This window comes from Capra hircus, chromosome 10 (genome assembly GCF_001704415.2).
Source record: "Capra hircus breed San Clemente chromosome 10, ASM170441v1, whole genome shotgun sequence".
NCBI classification, from domain to species: Eukaryota; Metazoa; Chordata; class Mammalia; order Artiodactyla; family Bovidae; genus Capra; species Capra hircus.
Window position 1 is genome coordinate 74,087,705 of NC_030817.1, and position 20,384 is coordinate 74,108,088.

Consider the following 20,384-nt stretch of genomic DNA (forward strand, 5'->3'; position numbering starts at 1 on the left):
AGAAATCTCTTTCACTAGAGAACCTTGTTCAAAGAGGATGTAAATGGACTTTCTTCTGTGATTTGTGTAAGGTCATATCCAAAGGCAGAAGGATCCATGATTCTAAAGCTTCCTATGACCCTGACACTCTCAAATTATGTACCATCCAGCTTAGTTACTGAAAGGGTCCCTGCACCCCAGCACTTACATATTGATACAGCTCATAAATATTCTCTTTATATGTGACCCCCTCTCTGCTATATACTCTTGTAATGTTACAGATTTCTCCTTTGAGAATGAATCACGGTTGCAATTAAACACTTACTTCTTTGATGATTGTATTACTGCCCATAAGACTGTCCTGTCCCAGCTCACCATTGACTCCTAAGGTCTAGCCCACAGCCCACCACCTAGCAGACATTCAGCACGTGTTTGTGAAATAAACGAACAAATGAATGAGTGAGTTACTGCCTGGATCTGCACTGTTCAGTAGCTGTGGGCCACATGTGGCTACTAAGCACTTAAAATGTGACTAGCCTGAATTGATATGTGCTGTAAACAGAAAGTACATGGTGGCTTTTTAAGACTTTCTATGAAAAGCCAATATAAAATGGCTCAGAAATAATTTCTTAATTATTTGTTAAAATGGTAACGTTTTGAGGGTTTGGGTTAAGTAAAATACATTATTAAAATTCATTTCACCTGGTTTTAGCTTTTGCTTTTTGGGGTTTTTTTGTTTGGTTTGGTTTGGGTTTTTTTGTTTGTTTTGGTTTGGTTTGGGGGGGATTTCTGTTGTTGTTGTTTTGGTTTTCTCATGTGGTTACTAGGAAATTTGAAACTGCGAACGCAGTTCCCATTGGTGGCTGATTCTGAGTCTCCATCAGACAGTGCTGGTCCAGAGTCTGTGGTCCTTTATGTTCTGCAGAATGCTACCCTGCAGTGGCACCAGGGTTCTATGAATTTGGGACAGGCAGGACCAGGAATAAAATTGCTTCTCTGGGAAAGTATGTTCTGAAGGCAAACGCTTGGCTGGAAGCAGTGCCCAGAACACAAGCCGCCAGCAGCCCGGGGACTGCACGTGTCACTCACTAGAGAGAAGACCGTCTATTTGGCTGTCAGCAAATAGCTGTCGTTGCTCTGCCTGATGCGACTCGCCTGGGCCGTTTCAGAGTGTGTCCTTTTCTGTGTCCCCAGGCAGTGCTGGTTGTGAAAACTTAAAATCATATTCTTTCTTATGTTGTCACCTAGATGCGGGATGACAATAAAAGACAGCACCCCTGCCTTGTCGAGTTTTCAAAGCTGCCCGAAACTGAGAAGAATTATAACCTACAAATGTCAACTGAAACCCTAAAGTGAGTGCTTAATTGAATTTGGATTGAACAGTGAGTAGATGATTTAATGCCTTATAACTAAACCACAAACCTGTTGTCTCTTGCCTCGGAAACATGATGCAGTCTGACAAATTAGCAGGAATGGGGATTAGTCATGCCACAAAAGGGTTTAGCATAGTGAATAATACATCCACTGTTGTTATTTAGCATATATAGTTCTTTAGAGACCATTTGCTATTTGCCGGGGACAAGGGAAATGTAGGCAGAAAAAAGGAAGAGAAACTTGCAAAAGACTGATTGTCTCTTTCGTTGTTTAGTTGCTAAGTCATGTCCAACTCTGGGATCCAATGGACCATAGCCCACCACGCTCCTCTGTCCGTGGGATTTCCCAGGCAAGAATACTGGAGTGGGCCGCCTTTTCCTTCTCCAGGGGAATTGCCGCTTTTAGTTCATGTATCATTAAGAAAAGAAGATATATAGTAGATTCTAGGTCATATTGAAACTGGACAACTTAACCTAAGTCTCTGTTCTCTCATCTAGAAAGTAAGGATAGTAATAGTTCTTATCTCTTCATAATTGTTGTAATGGTTAAATGAGATGCTGAACATTAAAAAACAAGGATACATCATTTCTAAAAATCAATGGGAAAGCATAGTTTAATTAACTAACATTCAACTTAGAAATAACTTTTAGCTTCTCTATGATCCCACCGGCAGTTTCAACATTGATTCAGATCGTCATTAATTTTTTAGCCCAAGTTTATGTCTCCCTTCTTGAATCCCTTTGTACTTGTTGCCTGTGCTCTCTGCCTAGTATTTCTCTGTTTGCTCCTTGTCAGTACAGAACTTTTTAACTTCAGGTTTGCTGGCATAGTGATGCCTTGTCTCACAGGAACCCATGTGAAATGTCTTCCATCACAGCGACCCTCCTCAAGGATGGGGCTTTGGTACCTCATGGTGTCCAGCACAGCCCAAGGCACTGTGTGCAGGGAGCACCCAAGAAATGCTTGCTGACTTCTGAGTTTGCTATTAGGGTCCCATCTGTCCTCTGGAATCAGAGAATCAGGATACAATCCTAATGCAGATTCATAAACTAGAAAAGGTCTCCCAGAATGAACAAACTTTTTGTTGCATTCTTATGCTATGCATTCAGGAGTTGGCAAACTAAGATCCACAAACTTATCTAACCAGCCACCTGTTTTGGTTATTAAAAAAATGTGTATTGTAACAAAGGCAGGCTCTTCATATTGTCTTGCATTTTGTCTGAGTGTTTCCCCTCTGCAGTGGCAGAGGTGAGTAACTGTAACAGAGACCCAAGGACCACAAAGCCTACAACATTTCCTATCTCACCTGTAAGAAAACATTTGGCAACCTCTGGTCTAAATGAGTGAATATAGTCTGTTTTTATCACTTCTGATGGAGGTGGGGGCTCTCACTGTCCTCTACCTTGCTGCTGACCTTTGTTTTCTCTGTCCACTACATCACAGAACTCTCCTGGCCCTGGGGTGCCACATTGCTCATGTTAACCCAGCTGCTGAGGACGATCTCAAGAAGGTCAAATTGCCCAAAAAGTAGGTGATCTTTTAATGGTTGGCAACTTTAATGCTTCAGTCTTCATGTTTAAACTGGGAGGACAGGAGGTCCACGCACAGAGGCAGGGAACCGCCCCAGATACTTCCAGCACCAGGTCAGGCAGTTCCTCCAGGTGCCTAGACTGCACTCAAACCAGCTGAAGGACAGAGTTTCCAGGCTTCCTCTCTTTTTACTCCTCCTGCCTGAACCCACACTACTATCTACTGTTGTGAGTTTTGAGCCAGAAGATGTGGCACTCAGAAGGATAAGCTGTCATAGTCTATAAGAATAGCAGTTGGCACGAGAACTTGAATATGGTCGGTAGCCACAGCAAAGATTCACTCCTCTGGCATTGGGCCAGGCTTGCAAATCTTGTAGAAATGGGCCTCTCTGCCAAGATTTAATTTAGCCCCTAAATCTGCATGTGTCCTTCTCTCCCTCTCATCCGTACATCCACTCGTCATGTGTTCTCACACTCTCAGATATGGGCTTGCTGGCACATCCCCTGGCTCACTTGCTCACTCACACATGTGCCAGCCTTGGGGGTACACACATTCACACCCAGGTGTTGTCATGACTTAAGAGCCAAGGCAATGCCAGCTCTAATTGAATGCTTATCTTCCCCTTCCTCCCTGTGAAACCCCAGGCTGCCAAGCTCCACTCTCAGAGGCAGCTCCTGGGGCCAAGAGCCACATGTGTGAGAGGCAGCAGCTAGAGGGGTGGCTGGGCTCAGTGATCAACACATGGTGACCTTGCCCAAGGTCAGGCATCCCTGGAAGGTGGATGAGGGACAGCATCATGCTACGGTAGACCTCGCATCTCCTACTGCTCTGAGGTTCTTGGGTAGAGTAGCACCAGTCTGTAAGTCGTCATGTTCAGGTTCTGGCCCTGAGCTGAGCGGTCAGTGGCTTGGGGTCGTGAGTGCCTCTGAACTCACATTCTCACATGACGATGGTCAGTTGCTCTCCTGTGAGTCACTCCACATGGACCCTGCTTCTCTCCGTTCACATGACGCATCTCCCTGGGCTCCTGCTGAGTTTTTCCCATCCTCACATTATCTAGCAAATTACAGACAACTGTGGCTGTGATTCCTGGACTGGACAGCAAACCATGATGGTCATTTCACACTCTCTGATGCTATGATTTCTTTTTTTAATTCTCAAAGTGAAGGTTTAGTTTTCTAAAACTGAGCAATCATATTCTGATGCTTTATAAGAAATCATTTGGCTCAAGGTCACGTCCTTGCCCCGTGTGTCATAACCTATGTGTTTGTGAAGTGAGGCAAAGGAGCTTTGGGTGATGCTGAATTATACTGAGTGTGCCTGTGGTTTGCACACTGAGAAATAAGGATGGGTTTGCACAGACCATCCATTTTCTCCACTATTCACCTCTGATCTGTAACACACATTGGCAAAAAATAGATGATGAATTCAGGGCTGCATCTAAAGACTTGAAATCAAACTGAGCTATCCATTCTGCCAAGGGGGGAACCCGTGCTTGCATGCTCAGTTGCTCAGTCATGTCCAACTCTTTGTGGCACCATGGACTGTAGCCCGCCAAGTTCCTCTGTCCCCAGGATTCTCCAGGTAAGAATACTGGAGTGGGTTGCCATTTCCTCCTCCAGGGGATCTTCCTGACCCAGGGACTGAACCCTTGTCTCCTGCATTGCAGGCAGATTCTTTGCCACTGAGCCATCTGGAAAACACATAGAACCTGTGACTGTAGCCTTATCTTTCTAGTATTCTGACCTGTGCTATTGGTCAAAAATCCGAAATGGGGGAGATTTACAGTTCTGTTCAAAATATATATTTTGCATTTACTTGTAGCTACATGATGTCCAATGGCTATAAGCCAGCCCCTTTGGATTTGTCTGATGTGAAGCTGTTACCTCCTCAAGAAATTTTAGTGGATAAGCTTGCAGAAAATGCACACAATGTCTGGGCAAAAGACAGAATAAAACAAGGATGGACCTATGGCATTCAACAGGTGAGAGGTGCTGAGTCAGGCCTGATGGAGAAGCCAGGAGATGTGATCATCTATCAAAAAGGCATTTTGCTTTGGTGGGTGTTAGATTGGAAGATGGAGATTGCCTTTGCAGTCTGTTGCTCATCCCTCAGCACATTCGTTATTAATAGAATCATGGGGCTGAATGGAATTCACAATGGGCATGTTGACATTAACTCCAGCAGTGCATAGGCTTACGTGTCATTTGTTAGTCCAGTACACTTGTGATCAGGTTGCCTTGTGTATATGGCCTCTGGCTGCATCTTCTCTGACTCCCTGTCTTGCTGCTTGTCCCATGGAAAGCTGAGCTTTCACGCACTCTCCAAGGCCAATGTAAGGCTCACACGAATCAGCATCACAGCTCAGTAGTATTTTGGGAGTGGTCCCAAGTATGTACCACTGAAGGGGAAACTAGCCCAAGAGAGGGGCAGACCAGCCCAACAACAAGCCTGTGTCCCCTTACTTCAGTCCACAGGGCCAGAATTCCCAGGCAGAGTTCTTGGCTCATCCAAAGGCAGCATGAGAACCCAGCAAGAAGTTAGGTGGAGTTTAGAACCATGATTCAGCCCTAACCCACCTGGTGCACCTCTCATTCTGAAATAACCCCCTCATCTCAGTAAGGCTCAGGATCAGGGAAGTTCACAGATGGCTGTGTGCACACGCGCTCATTCATTCCTGAGCCTCTCAGCCTACACATGTCTGGAACCAAGAAGATGACAACTAGGAAACCATAGCGGGGAAGGGAGTGGGGAATTCAAAACAGCATGTCAGATTATGATGACTTATCACTGCTGTTGTCTTTGTCTTCTTAGTCCCCAGTGAGGACTGAAGGAGGGCTCATACACCTATGCGCTATTACGGTGCAACAGCCCCGCCGTGGCTCTGCCACTATTTCAGATGTTTCTCTGTGAGCAGAGATGCCTCTCTATGAAGGATCTGTTGTGAGGAGGCCATAACAGTTTAAATCGTGCCTGATCTTTCATAGGGGAATAGTTACGCAAATCCCCATCTGCCTCGCCTTGGGAATGGAGGCGTCTAACTAATTTCATGACACTTCATTTTATTCACAGGCTGGCATTATTAAAATGTGGGTTTTACTGCTGGCTTTGAGTGTTAGTGCCAATTTTCCATTTGTACTCATTTGATCCTGAAGTGGCAAATATGTTCATTGGTAAATGGCAAGGCACTGGGAGAAGAGCTGGCAGAGTCACATGGGGAAACCAGGACTGTTGCTGGGAATGTGTGAGTGGGACGAGCTCTTTGTAAAGATGAAATGCATTTTCTCAGATCCTCTTTTCTCTGGCTTCACGTAGGATTTAAAGAACAAAAGAAATCCACGTTTGGTGCCATATTCACTGCTGGATGAGCGTACCAAGAAGTCAAACAGGGACAGCCTTCGTGAAGCTGTCCGGACGTTTGTTGGTTATGGCTATAACATTGAGCCATCAGACCAAGAGCTAGGTAATGAGTGCAGATGGTTCATTCTGGCTCCAGTTTGCGAAACACGTCTTCTGGAGGAATACTGATGTTCAATAGGTCTAACTCGCACTGTTAGAAATACTGTTGGTGCTAAAGAACATTAAAAACAATGGTGAATTTTAGGAAGTAGGGAACCATGTTGATCATAGAGCTGTGTTCCATTGACCAGATATTTCTGTAATGAGCACATCTATGACCCAGCCCCACAGGGAATAAGTTATCCTCCAGCATAGCTGAGCTTTTCAGAATAGTTGGTCCCAAAACCAAGTTAACCATTATTTCTCTTATTTTCCAAACATGAATATCATCTCACGTTGGGGCAGGTAATGTCATCTCTCAGCTGAATTCTATCACTGATTAAAATCACCACCTTACGAGTATTTAATATGTCACTGCCACCTCATACCCCAGGGGATACCATAGGCACGTGGGGCAGTAAAAAGTGGTTAAGGGGATGGATTTGGAGCAAGACAGACCTCAGTTCAGATCTTGGCTCTCCTCGGTTTATTGGCTGTATGACCTTGAACAAGTGAACCTCTTTGAGCCTGTTTCTTCATTGGTAAAATGAAGACAGTAATGCTGATTTCATAGGATTATTGGGAGGAAAACACTGAGATTTAGTTTCTACTGCGGAACACTCACACAGTGAATGGTAGTTTGTGTTTTTATGACATGATGACAGCGATGATTCTTTCATGAACTTTATGTTATATTGACTAGCAGGAGATCTGCCATTTGCCTTTGTTGTTGAACATCCTTCGAGGAGTCCTCCCTAAATATTGAAAGCCTGTGTTCTCTCTCCCGCTCTGGCAACCTCTCCTCCCTTTCCTTCTTGATAGCTGACCCAGCTGTGGAGAAAGTCAGCATAGACAAGATCCGCTTTTTCCGGGTAGAGCGCTCTTATGCCGTGAGATCGGGAAAGTGGTATTTCGAGTTCGAGGTGGTGACCGGAGGCGACATGCGTGTTGGCTGGGCCCGGCCAGGCTGCCGACCAGACATTGAGCTGGGGGTGGATGACCAAGCCTTCGTGTTTGAAGGCAGCAGGGTGAGTCTGGCTGGTGTTCACACTCCTCAGTCCAGGTTTCTCTGCTGCAAACATTTCTGCAGAAGTGAGCAGTGCTGAGTATCTGGAGCTCTGGCTTCGAAAGGGAGGAGCCACCACGTGGACTGATTTAGACCGCAGTGCGCCACCTAGTGTTTGTCCCTTTGCTGTAGGGCAGAGGGGAGGGCTTGTACACCCTAGCTCTTTCTGTAATCACCTCCATATCTGCCTTGCCCCTGAACCCACAGCGCCCTCTGCTGGGAAGCTTACAGAACCCTGTGCAGCCAAGCATGTGGGGCAATCTTACCACTCTGTCTTAGGGGGAGTCCAGCTTATTTACATAGCTGACTATGTATTGGGAGACTTGGGCCACCTTTACTGATGAGCCTGGTATACCTTGGTTTCCCACATCTGTAGATAGACCACTTTTCCCTGAGCACTGTCCTTGGTAGAAAGGGAAGTATCATGTGAAAACCAGGCACCACTGCCCATTAGGAGAAATTACTCATGGGTCACTTCTCCAGCAGCACAGGGGCCTCTAGGACCTCCATTTCTCTAATCCCTGGGCTCTTGTCTTATAGGGCCAGCGGTGGCATCAAGGGAGTGGGTATTTCGGACGGACCTGGCAGCCAGGAGATGTGGTTGGATGTATGATTAACCTGGATGATGCTTCAATGATCTTCACGCTGAATGGGGAGCTGCTGATCACCAACAAAGGCTCTGAACTTGCCTTTGCTGACTACGAGATTGACAATGGTAAATCCACCAACCTCCCCACCCCTTTCCATGTCCACAAGGTGAAGGGAGCTCCAGGGAGCGGGGTGAGATCTTCTGCCTCCTCACTCATGGCACACTGACCTTTGCAGATCTAAAGCCCTGCGGTGAAGACAGCTCTTATACTATCATTTTTGAAGAATCAAGACAAATAATAGAGATAGTTGATATATGCAGCATAAATGTAAGTCTGAACTTCCAGAGAAATTGACCAAGGAAAGTGTTAGTTGCTCAGTTGTGTCCAACTCTTTGAAACCCCATGGACTGTAGCCCACCAGGCTCCTCTGTCCATGGGGTTTTCCAGGCAAGAATATTGGAGTGGGTTGCCGTTTCCTTTTCCAGGGGATATTCCTGACCCAGGGATTGAACCCCGGTTTCCTGCATTGCAGAAACTCTGTACCATCTGAGCCAGATACAGGCATAGAATGACCAAGGCACTCCCCTCTAATCCCCTGCCTTGTGCCTTGGCATGGTGATGTTCCCCAGGTTTCTCAGGATCACGAAGGACGTGCTGATTGCATGTGCACTGATGTCCCTGGCAGGAGAGAAAAGTCAATGAATTAGAATCACCCTCTTATTCTGATTTGAATTGTCATTGTGAATGTTGGTATAATTGAACTTAATGTTTTGATGAGAATCACTGAAACATGGAAGTTGACTTAGCTGTTCCTTGAATGAAATAGAATTTAATCTGAAACTCAAACATGCTGTGAAACCCAAGCACAGTTGCACTTGTTAATGGCCGGGAATAGACTACAGTCAGGTTGGTGCTTCCAGCTACACAAAGGGGCAATAGGTGCTTCTTATTTCTTGTCTACAGAACTCCCTTATGTACACAAGGCTGCTGGCACCAGGAGTAGGGACACTGGACTGTGAGTCAGCTGGCTTGCTCCTAACAAGCTGTGGGCTCTCAGAAAGGCTTGGTTTGACTTCTCTGGGCTTTGCCGCCTTCATCTGTACCAGGAAACAGGATGATAGACCATATAAATGCCAACATCCTCCTCAAATGTAATAGTCTATGGCAGTGACTTAATACCCGCTGTGATCACACCTCTGGTCCTGGTGCTGTGCCACTCTCTGCTCCTGCAGTACAAAGGAGGGGGAGGCGAGGGGGCAAGGAGGCTGAGGGGGAATAGGCTGCTCTAGGGCAAAAGACCTGGGTTCCCTTCCTGCCTCTGTCCTTCCCCTCCTGTGACATCTCGGGTTGACTTTATTTAACCTCTTTGTGCCTCCTTTCCCCGTCTGTAAATGATTAGGATTCCGGGTAGCTCTAAATTTCTGGCACTTTATAAAAAGAGACAGTTTCCTCTCCCTGCATCAAATGTTAAAACAGAGAAAATTGCAGAGGCAAGAATAGCAGAAATAAATGAGCATATAATTGGGGCTTCCCAGGTGATGCTAGTGGTAAAGAACCCACTTGTGAGTGCGGGAGACATAAGAGACACAGGTTCAGTTCCTGGGTTGGGAAGATCCCCTGGAGTAGGGCGTGGCAACCCACTCCAATATTCTTGCCTGGAGGACTCCATGGACAGAAGAACCTGGCTGGCTATGGACCATAGGGTTGCAAAGAGTCGGACACAAAGGAAGCAACTTAGCATGCATGCATATTTTTAATACATATAAAGTATTCTTTACAATGTGTTTTAGCTTTATAAATCATTTTCATACTTTGTACAGACACCTATTATCTTCAATATGCATCTCAGCTGGACCTTAAAAGAGCTTTAAAGATTTTTCTAAGAGCCATATATTTGGGATAATAGAAAAGCTGCAAGTCAGTGTATTTTCTTAGAAAGACAGGATGACTGAAGCAATATGGGGTCATGTTTTCATGCCTTCTAAAAAGGTTTAAAATCCGAGTTTTAAAGAATATATTTTTGGAAACAACTGGGAAAGAAGTTGCTACAGAAAGAATGGCCCGTGTACTGGTTCCGAGGCAAAGAGGGAGGAAACATGTTGATGAAAGGAGGGCCTTGGGGACGAGCCATCCTCTGTCACTGCTCTTTGGAAACAGATATTCACCAAGTACCAGCACAGGCAGTGCTCTCTTCATGTTGTTGTTGTTGAGTCACTAAGTCGTGTCTGACTCTTTGGGACCTCACGGACTGCAGCACGCCAGACTCCTCTCTCTTCCACTATCTCCCAGAGTTTGCTCAAACTCACGTCCATTGAATCGGTGATACATCCAACCATCTCATCCTCTGTCGTCCCCTCTCCTGCCTCAATCTTCCCCAGCATCAGGGTCTTTTCCACTGAGTCATCTCTTTACATCAGGTGGCCAAAGTATTGGAGCTCCAGCTTCAGCATCAGACCTTCCAGTGAATAGCCAGAGTTGATTTCTTTTAGGATCGACTGCTTTGATCTCCTTGCAAGGGACTCTCAAGAGTCTTCTCCAGCACTACAATTTGAAAACATCAGTTCTTCAGCACTCACTCTTCTTTATGGTCCAACTCACACATCCATACGTGACTACTGGAAAAACCATAGCTTTGACTGTTTGGATCTTTTTGGAGTCATCAAAGTGATGTCTCTGCTTTTTAATATGCTGTCTAGGTTTGTCATAGCTTCCTTTCAAGAAGCAAGTGTCTTTTAATTTCATGGTTGCAGTCACCGTTTGCAGTGATTTTGGAGTCCAAGAAAATAAAATCTTTCACTGCTTCCACTTTTTCCTCTTCTATTTGCCATGAAGTGATGGGACCAGATGCCATGATTTTAATTTTTTTAATGTTGAGCCAGTTTTTCTCACTCTCTTCTTTTGCCGTCATTAAGAGGCTCTTTAGTTCCTCTTCAATTTTTGCCATTAGACTGGTATCATCTACATGTCTGAGGCTATCTTCAGTGAGGCTGAAGAAGAACAAAGAACTAGGTAATTTAGGCTCATCGCCAAGGAAAGGAGCTTCCTGGAGTAGGCAGAGTCCAAAGTCCTGTGACCCTGTGGACTCGGGGAGCTTACTTGTCTATAAGACTTTGGCTCAACATAAGGAAGAGAAAAAGATCTTGTCAGTGTTCAGAGTTCTAAGAACTCCATGAGGTCTAAAGCCTTGATAATTAAAAGTGTGATCTGCTTGTTATAAATGCAGGGTCTCAGAGCCCACACTAGTCCTACTGATTCAGAAAGTGCATTCAGACAAGATACTCCGACAATTCCCATGTACTTTGAAGTATGAGAAGCAGTGGTCTAAAGTATACACAACTGTAAATAGTAGCAAAATTAAGGAGTTACTTTTCTAGTTCAAAAAATAAATAAAATGAAAATACAGAAAGGTAACTACCAATACAAAGCGATAGGTCAGAAATGGCAGTTGACCAATATAGGATGAAAATTCTAGAAGACTGGAATTGGAACTGAAAGTTAAATGAAGACTGTGAACTGTCTCAGCAACTACTGATGAGCTTTTTACCTCTAAGAAGGGTCTTCTTCTCAGGGGAGGGGGGTGTAAGTAGAGTAATAGAGAGGAATCAGGAAACCGCAGAAAAGAGTGATGATAGCATTTGCATGATTGTGTATGGAATTTATAGAAGACAAAACTGGAAAGAATGAGAAGTTACAGATTATAGCCTTGAATACCAAGACTTGGTCTTTTTATTCAGGAAAATGTATTGTCTAATCTGGGCCCACTCTTCTTTGACTCCACTCTCTATGACATGGGGGGCTGTCCTAGGGTTTGAGCAGAAGAATACTATAAAGAAAGGGGATGCTTTAGGAGAACTCTGCTTTTAGAGATCGTCTGTGCTGTAATGAAAGAGATGCCTCATCGACCCTTTGTATAGAGAGACATGATTTGACCTTCAGAATAACAAAGTCTATTATTAGGACTCTGTTTTATAATAGAATTGTACTGTATTATGTTAACACATTGTACTGTAGCATCACACTGCACTTTAATAACACGGAGACAGGATAATTGGGAGGCCTTTTCAGTTCTGTGATGGCTCAGGAGTCAGAGGAAGGGCAATTGAAAGGGAGTCTGCATGCAATTCTTTGAAGACAATAACCCAGAGGCTTAGAATAACCATAGTAGTGCCGCTCTTTAACCATACAGCATCTCTGCATAAAGCGGAAAGAGGCAGCAATTCTTGCCTTGAGCTGTTAGGAAAACCATCTGTTGAATATAAAACATTGTGTGCATTACAGCCCCTCAGAAAGCAAAACCCCCTGTTTTTGTGTGTGTTCTGGTCGCCAACATCCCAGCCTTGATTCAGGCCGTTTACCCTGCTGGGGTAAGTATTTTTAGTCCTTTGGGGGAGGGAATGGGAGCAGGCACTACAATTCGTGGCTGATTTTTTTTCTGTGGGTGATTTATAAGCTGTCATCCCCATCCTCGTCTGCATCGTAGATGACATGCTCTTGTCGGCTTCGTTTTCCTAATCATTGTTCTCTACTGCGTTCCCTGGCCTGCACCCTCACAGCTCTCAATGTTGTCACTGAAAGGCATCTGGAAGCTCAGAAGCTCTCACAGAGAAACCTTTGCTGTTAGTCTTCTCTTTGATCCCATTTAAAGGAAAGGAAGATAAAATTCTGAACATCATTCTGGACCTCAGAACATGATGTCTGAAAGAGTTTAATTTAGAGCTGGTCTCCCTTGCTGCTGCTGCCAGACACTGCCTGGGCACACCCTGCTTCACTATAGCTTCAGTGTCTGCAGGGACAGCCTCCCAAGCTCTTCCTCTAGCAGCATGTCAGGGCTTAACAGATCCCCCAGCTCTGGCTCTACCAGCAGCCCTTCCACAGGCAGCAGATGAAACTTTCTTGCAGGCAGAGTCACTGTCGTCTGTGCACAAACACGCTGGCACCTAGAGCCCCCCTGTCATTCTCTCCCCAAGTGGGTGCTATGCTTCAGGAAGTGGCTGTGGCAGGGGAACGCGGCCTCTTGTTCCGTGTTTTCTACAGAGCTTGTGACAATCTCAATGCTGTCCCTGAACTCCATCTTTGTGAGGCTTAGAAAATTAAAATTAGTGGATAAAACATGAACTGCTAGATGGAGACTCTGAGGAAACACCCCAGGAATGGTCTGGGCTGCCGTCTCACCACTTCTCCCAATGATCTGTTTTTCCACTACTGGGGAGTGATTGGCTCTCAGTAAATTTCTTCAGTTTGACGTGGATTCTAAAAAGGATCCATGGTTGGTGTGGTCTAGACAACTGGTTTCTTTCCAAGCTCCTGAATTATAAGAAGATGACCTCCTGGGCGTCCCTCTTCCTAATCACACAACCCTATGAGGCCTTGTGACACAAAGTTTATCAGAACCTGGGGTCCTCTGCAGCATTTAAATGAATATGTTCTTGACATTCCTTTGCTCAAACAGGGATGCTGTGTACATCTAGGTTCCAAATAATGCCGTTTGCAAGTTTCCTCCTCAGACCTCTTCAGTGACGTCAGCCTAATTGCATCTACTAGTCTGCATGTCGGGATGGAGTATTGTTTTTCACCTTTATTTTTCCCTCTTGTTACATCTCCTGTCTCATTTGAGCTGGGGGTTATAGTTGAGTTGTGTACAAAGTGTGGATCCTTGTGTGTAGGTGACATTGTTCACGGTGATGCCATGTGGCCTTACCAAGTGGATCTGTCCATCCAGGTAAGATCAAACCAACTCCAGGGAGCCATGTGGCCACTTGTGACAGGCAGCCCTTCTCCTGGGGGCCTGGAGTGCTTTGTGGTCGAAGGTTTCCCGCTGCCTGACCTAGAGGCAAACTAGTCAACTATAGGACATTTAGGAAAATCATCCAAAAACTGAAGGAAGAGTTCATCACAAAGCCAGTCACTGGAAATGAGTTAGAAAGCAGGCATCTGGGCCTCAGTCCCCACTGCTCACTCTGGACTACTCTGGCAGTCTTGTTCACATGCTGGCCCTGCATACGCTCCAGGAGACAGTCCTTTGAGCAAGTTACTCAACTTGTTAGGCCTCAGTTTCCTCACTGTAAGGCAGTCACAATAATATATCCATAAAGTGCTAAGCCCAGGGCCTGACACCTAGAAGGTACTTGATAAATATTAGCTGGTGTGGTTTATCATCATTGTCCCTCCCTCATCTGTCTATCAAGCAGAGTTACTGAGTTGCATGAAGTTGCAGTGCCTCAAGTAAGGAAGTTGCGGAGAAGGAGTGATCCTTAGCTGGAGCCTCTCTACCAGGTGGAGGGAGCTGATCCAGTTTTAAAGTACTCCTCCCCGGGAGAAAGTGCTGGTGCCTTTGAGGATGTCGCTTTGCTCTCAGTCCTTTCTGGGGTTTCGCTTCTTTGATGCAAGCCTGGGATTTAGGTTCTCGTCTGCCACTGTACAGAGTTGCCCCGCTGAGCCCACTTAGCTCCCAGGAGGTCCTTGACACTCCCTCCGGTTGCTTTGACTTACCTGACTTTTGCTGCTGCTGGGGAGCCTGTTTTCAGGCAGTGTTCAGCTCGCCCCTGTAGCGATGGCTTCTGCCCCAGAGGGCCAGTGCTCTGCTCTGTAATGAGGGCAACCCTCTGCCCCAGGACATGACTGCTGTTTAAATCTGGGGCATTCACCCCCTGTAACCTTCCCCGCTTCTCCTGCCCACTGACTGGCAGCTGGTCTGTGACTCAGAGGGACAGCAAAGTACTGTCCCCTCTGGTGATGTCTTAGGAACAATGAGGAGCCCAAGTTCCTTAGAAAAAGTGCTTTGTGCAAATATGACCTTTTTTCCCTTTCTGCATGCATCTTACATTGTCAGGGTGTCTGTAATTAGGAAGTCACTGATGTGACCTGAAGTTATTCAGAAGTCCTCATGTTTTGAATCTGCTGCTTACTTATCCTATCATTCACGTTATTGGAGAAGAAAGGGAAAGAGTGGCTCTCTTTTTTTTTTTACTGATTTTATTGAAGTATGCTTGATTTACAATATTGTGTTAATTTCTTTTGCCCAGCAAAGTGGTTCAGTTTTATATCTACACACACACACATATATATATATACTATATGTGTATGTATATATATGTGTGTATTTTTAAATTCTTTTCCATTATCATTCATAATAGGACATCAAATATAGTTCCCTGTGCTATACAGTAGGACCTTGTTGTCTATCTATTCTGTGTATAATAGTTTTCATTTGCTAACCCCAAACTTCTAAACATCCCTCCTCACCCCACCTCCCCCTTGGCAGCCTCAAATTTGTTCTGTATATCTATCTATGAATCTGTTTCTGTTTCGTAGATAAGTTCATTTATGTCATATTTTAGATTCCATGTATAAGTGATATCCTATGGTATTTGCCTTTCTCTGACTTACTTCACTCAGTACGATAATCTCTAGGTCCATCCATGTTGCTGCAAATGGCAGTATTTTGTCTTTTTATGGCTGAGTAGTATTCCACTGTATATATGTACTGTATATTCTTTATCCATTCATTTGTCAATGGACATTTAGGTTGCTTCCAAGTCTTGGCTATTGCAAATAGTGCTGCTTTGAGTATAGGAGCACAAAAATCTTTCTAAATTATAATTTTGTCCACATATATGCCTGGGATTGGGATTGCTGAATCATATGGAACTCTACTTTTAGTTTTTTGAGAAACCTCCATACTGTTCTCCATAATAGCTGCACCAACTTACGTTCCCCACCAACAGTGTCAGAGAGTTCCTTTTTCTCCAAGAGACCTTTTTAAGATGTCATGTCTCTGCTCACATCAGGGATGGAATGCTTCAAAATCAGGTCTTCCAGATAAAGCTACTCTAGTGGTACTTGTCCAGGTTGGAAAAAAAAAGTACTGTCTTGCAAGTGGGGGTGTCTTACCACACACCATTCACTCTTCCACATCCCACTTGTCATCCTCATTTCTCTAAGCCCGTGACAATCTCCTTCCTTCACATCTCATAGCATAAAGCAGAGCCCTCTGTCCCAGTAGGCACCCCAAAATTGTGCCAACAAGTAGTCCTTATTCCATGCTAGAGTCACATCTTCAAAGCTTCTTTACTTATAAAAATCTCTGTCTATAGAAGGGGGTAGTTTCATCTATTATAGTCTCAAAGGCTATGAAGCATAGTCTCAGAAGCAAAGCAATACTCAGGAAGGTCCATGAATCTGATCGACCAGACTTTCCACCTTCCCAAGGGATGGGGCCACCACCAGTGGTCCTGGGTGGAGGCTCTTGGTACAGACATCACCTTCATTGCTAGGATTTCACTGTAGCTCTCTTACTTAGAAATAGTATTAAAAGTATCACATAGTATCTTAAATAAGTTCATAGTTTCTGAAAACAACCAACTCAGCTTGGGAGGGATTTATCTTTCACTTATATGACTTATTTACATAGAAACTTTGTGATTTAGGTAACAGTATATACACACTGGCTTTAGGAAGAGTGAACTTTGGCCTTGATCTCTATGAGTGACTTACTGTTGAACATAAATTCTCCCAAAATTGACCTTTAAATGTCCCTCACATAAACACTCCTTCCTTAGGAGTGACACGGTTTTCTTTTTGGGGGGCTCCAAGCCGTAGTTTAGCCTCCAGCCTCTGAGCCCTTCGTGCTTTTCCGAGCAGTCTGCAGCTTCAGCTGCCCTCCGGCTGCCTGCCTCATGTCTTCCCAGGTCTTGGATAATTAGTGCTTTCCCAACTCTGCTGATTTGTTGGTCCACAATTATGATTCATAAATAGCCCACAAACAAGAACACTAAGCGATGAACTTCTGCTTTGGGTCTGTTCTGCATGGCAATGCTTTCTTTATTATGATGAGGACACAGAAAAGAGCTTAGAGAGACAGTAACTGTAGGAGTGAACAGTTTTCTACAGCTCCTGCTTGAAAATCTCACTTTCCTACTTAGGCGGGGACTGTAACTGTAGACTGGGAGGATGGGATTTGTAAGATATATTTTGTAAACAAGCAGTCATAGTGCTAGCATCCAAAACTTCTTAGCATACTCTCAAATGACAAGAGCCATTGTACCTCTCATTTCACTGGAGAAGATGCTGGGACCTAGAGAAAATTGGCAGTTTACATCAAGTCATTCTTTGGGATGCTGGGACCTAGAGAAATTTGGCAGTTTACATCAAGTCATTCTTTCGGCTTCTTGCGTTGTTTTATTTGGGGCAAAATTTAAAATTACCCAGGGTTTAAGACATGGAAGCAATCTAAGTGCCTATAAACAGATGAATGATTAAAAGATGATGTGTCTGTATACGTATATACATATGTATGTATATATCTATGTCCGCACGCACACACACACACACGAATATTAGTTAGCCACAAAAAAGAATGAAATTCTGCTATTTGCAGCGCCACGGGTGGATCCAGAGAGTATTATGTTTCGTGAAATAAATCTGACAAAGGCAAGTGCTGTATGTTATCGCTTATGTGTGAAATCAAAAAATAAAACAACTGAATATATATAACAAAGCAGAAAGAGACTCACTGATACAGAGAACAAACTAGTGATAAACAGTGGGGAGAAGGTAGAGAGAAGGAGCAAGATAGAGGTATGAGATTAAGAAATACAAACCACTATGTATCAAAGAGATAAACAAGAATATATTGTACAGCACAGGGAAATATAGGCATTGTTTTGTAATAACTTCAAATGGAATACAATCTAGTTAAATATTAATTCACTATGTTATATACCTGAAACTAATATAATATTGTAAATCAACTATAACTCAATTTAAAAGAAAGTGTATCTCCAGAGATAAATAACATAAAATTACCCAGGGCCTAATTGGTGCTAGTGATAAAGAACTTGCCTGCCAATGCAGGAGACATAAGAGACGCGGATTCAATCGCTGGGTTGGGAAGATCCCCTGCAGGAGGGCATGGCAACCCACTCCAGTATTCTTGCTTGGAGAATCCCATGGGCAGAGGAGACTGGTGGGCTACAGTCCGTGAGGTCACAGAGTCGGGCATGACTGAAGTGACTTAGCACACAAGTAATATCAATTTTAACTAAGACACAAAGAATATCACTTTTTCTCTTATTGGTTTTACTTTTCCAGATGACATTTATTTACATCTTGGCTGGATGATTATTTTTTCTGCCAATCATTTTGAACCAGACTCACTTGTCTTTCCCATATACCAAGGGCAGCCATCAACTCCACACAGCCTCCTGTTGTTGAGTATATGGGCCAGGAAGAAAGAAAAGGATGCTGTCCTATCTTTTCTACTGGGACTCAAAGCTGTGAAGGAGGCAAGGGTTCTGCTTCCTCCCAGCCTCCCGGGACAGTCCTGCAGGCTGACCAGGCTCTCTCACCACTCTGCAGGCTTTGTGCCCATCTGCTCTCTGGGGCTGTCTCAGATCGGCCGCATGAATCTCGGGATGGACGCCAGCACCTTCAAGTTTTATACCATGTGCGGTCTCCAAGAGGGCTTTGAGCCTTTTGCTGTCAACATGAATCGCGACGTGGCCATGTGGTTCAGCAAACGCCTCCCAACATTTGTCAACGTGCCCAAGGATCATCCGCAGATAGAGGTATGCTACACGTGCACATCGTGGGGGGCCCTGGCAGGGCAGGGGGACCCAGGCACTGAGCTCCCACTGATGCTCCTGTCATAGCTGGTGCTGGCCCAAGTCCACGCCCTGCTCCCCAGTCACCTCCTTGCTGGACTCCAGAGCTGTCATTACAGGCACCTTAGTTGCGGCAGCTGAGCGGCATTTTACAAGGGGTAACCAACCACCTTGCAGGTCCATATCCCCAAATCTGTGGGCCACTACATTTTCTCCAGATGTTGCTATAGTAGTATTAGAGCAAAACAGTATCTAGAGTCCTTAAATGTCATTTTTCTAAAATAGTTCAGTACCTGCACTTAAGATGATATGTCCCGGACATTGTTCTCCTCTGCTCGGGACTTAATGTCTTTTAGGCTGTGTTTAATTCACGCAGAACCATCTCCAGCTTTTTAGGTGGAGGCGCAGTAGTTGATTATGGTGCTTGTACCTTGTGTGAGGAGCAGAGAGGCAGAGAAGCCAACGATTGTAAGGATCCTGATTTGGGTTCTGGTTCTACATCTCCTTGCCCTGCGTCGCCCACACACACCACGATTTTTTTCATGCTGTCAGGGTGAGGTGGGAGCCGATGGGATGTCAGATCAACTCCACTGAAGCGTTAGATTCAAGGGCTTGCTTCCATCAGAGTGTAAGTCTCCTTCACTCACCGCCCAATCCGAATTCAGCAAGCATCAGCTCTTCATCCTCCCTTTTCCCCCAAACCCTTAAATAGTAGAGACTTGAATTTCTCCGATTTCTACCTGATAGTTAACTTTAGAAAGCTGGCTCATAACCTTTTTGGAAGTCATGAGCCCTTTTGACAAGCCGGTGGGCTCTAGAGACCCTCCACTTAGAGAAATATGCAGACCCCACAAACCTAGGTAAGCATGCTCATGGACCGCAGGATGGGAACTGGCTCTAGAATGCAGCGAGGAGTGCTCAGATCATAACGTCATCATTGTAAGCGTGCTCACTTCCTCTGCTCCCTGTCCCACCCCCGCACATACACTTCAAACACCCAATTGTGATCTTTCCTCCTCCACTGCACTCCTCGAACTGCTCCCGCCCTGGAGCTGGGAATTTCCTCCTTTGTCAGGAGCCTCTGTGAGACTCAGGCTGCAACTGTGGTAAAGGCGGGAAGCCCACCGGGTGGGAGACAGGCTCCTCTGAGGAAACTCTAATGTCACTTCTGGAGTCTTGGGCTTTCTGGTGCCTTCTCCCTTAGAAATTCTCATGCCCACTGACATGGGAAACCTATGGAAAGTTTCTTCTTTAGCCACTTGCCGCCTTCCTAAAAGGTCAGCATCAACAAGCACACTGCAACAGCCCTGCTGCCTGGCGCCCCTGACCTTGCAGAAAACCCAGCAGTCTTGTTTTCAAGTCCCTAATCTCCCCAGCCGGAGCTGGGGCTATGATATTTTATTGGGCAGGGTCCTCGTTAGGATAAGTGTAATGGTTGGATTACCACTCATGACAACCTTTGCAGTTTGCGGAAAGCCTTACATAGGTAGTCAGGGAGGGGAGAGAGGGTGGGCGGGAGTCGGCTGTGTCACGTGAGGATGGTGGCATTTCCAGGTCGTCAGGATCGACGGCACCATGGATACCCCTCCATGCCTCAAGGTGACCCACAAGACATTCGGCACCCAGAACAGCAGTGCCACCATGATCTACTGCCGCCTGAGCGTGCCCGTCGAGTGCCACTCCTCCTTCAGTCACAGCCCCTGTCTGGACAGTGATGCTTTCCAGAAAAGGTGAGGAGGGGGTGGC

At 45.1% G+C, this 20,384-nt stretch overlaps 1 protein-coding gene across 1 annotated transcript in view; it reads left to right on the forward strand.

The window, feature by feature from the left end:
- Positions 1–20,384, forward strand: part of RYR3 (ryanodine receptor 3) — a 461,863-nt gene that overhangs the window by 236,127 nt on the left and 205,352 nt on the right. Inside the window, exons 22-29 of the mRNA XM_018053769.1 lie at positions 1,228–1,331; positions 2,797–2,880; positions 4,708–4,867; positions 6,199–6,346; positions 7,204–7,409; positions 7,988–8,162; positions 18,394–18,602; positions 20,193–20,368. Coding sequence (XP_017909258.1) covers positions 1,228–1,331; positions 2,797–2,880; positions 4,708–4,867; positions 6,199–6,346; positions 7,204–7,409; positions 7,988–8,162; positions 18,394–18,602; positions 20,193–20,368 — 1,262 coding nt within the window. The remainder of the gene's footprint in view (positions 1–1,227; positions 1,332–2,796; positions 2,881–4,707; positions 4,868–6,198; positions 6,347–7,203; positions 7,410–7,987; positions 8,163–18,393; positions 18,603–20,192; positions 20,369–20,384) is intronic.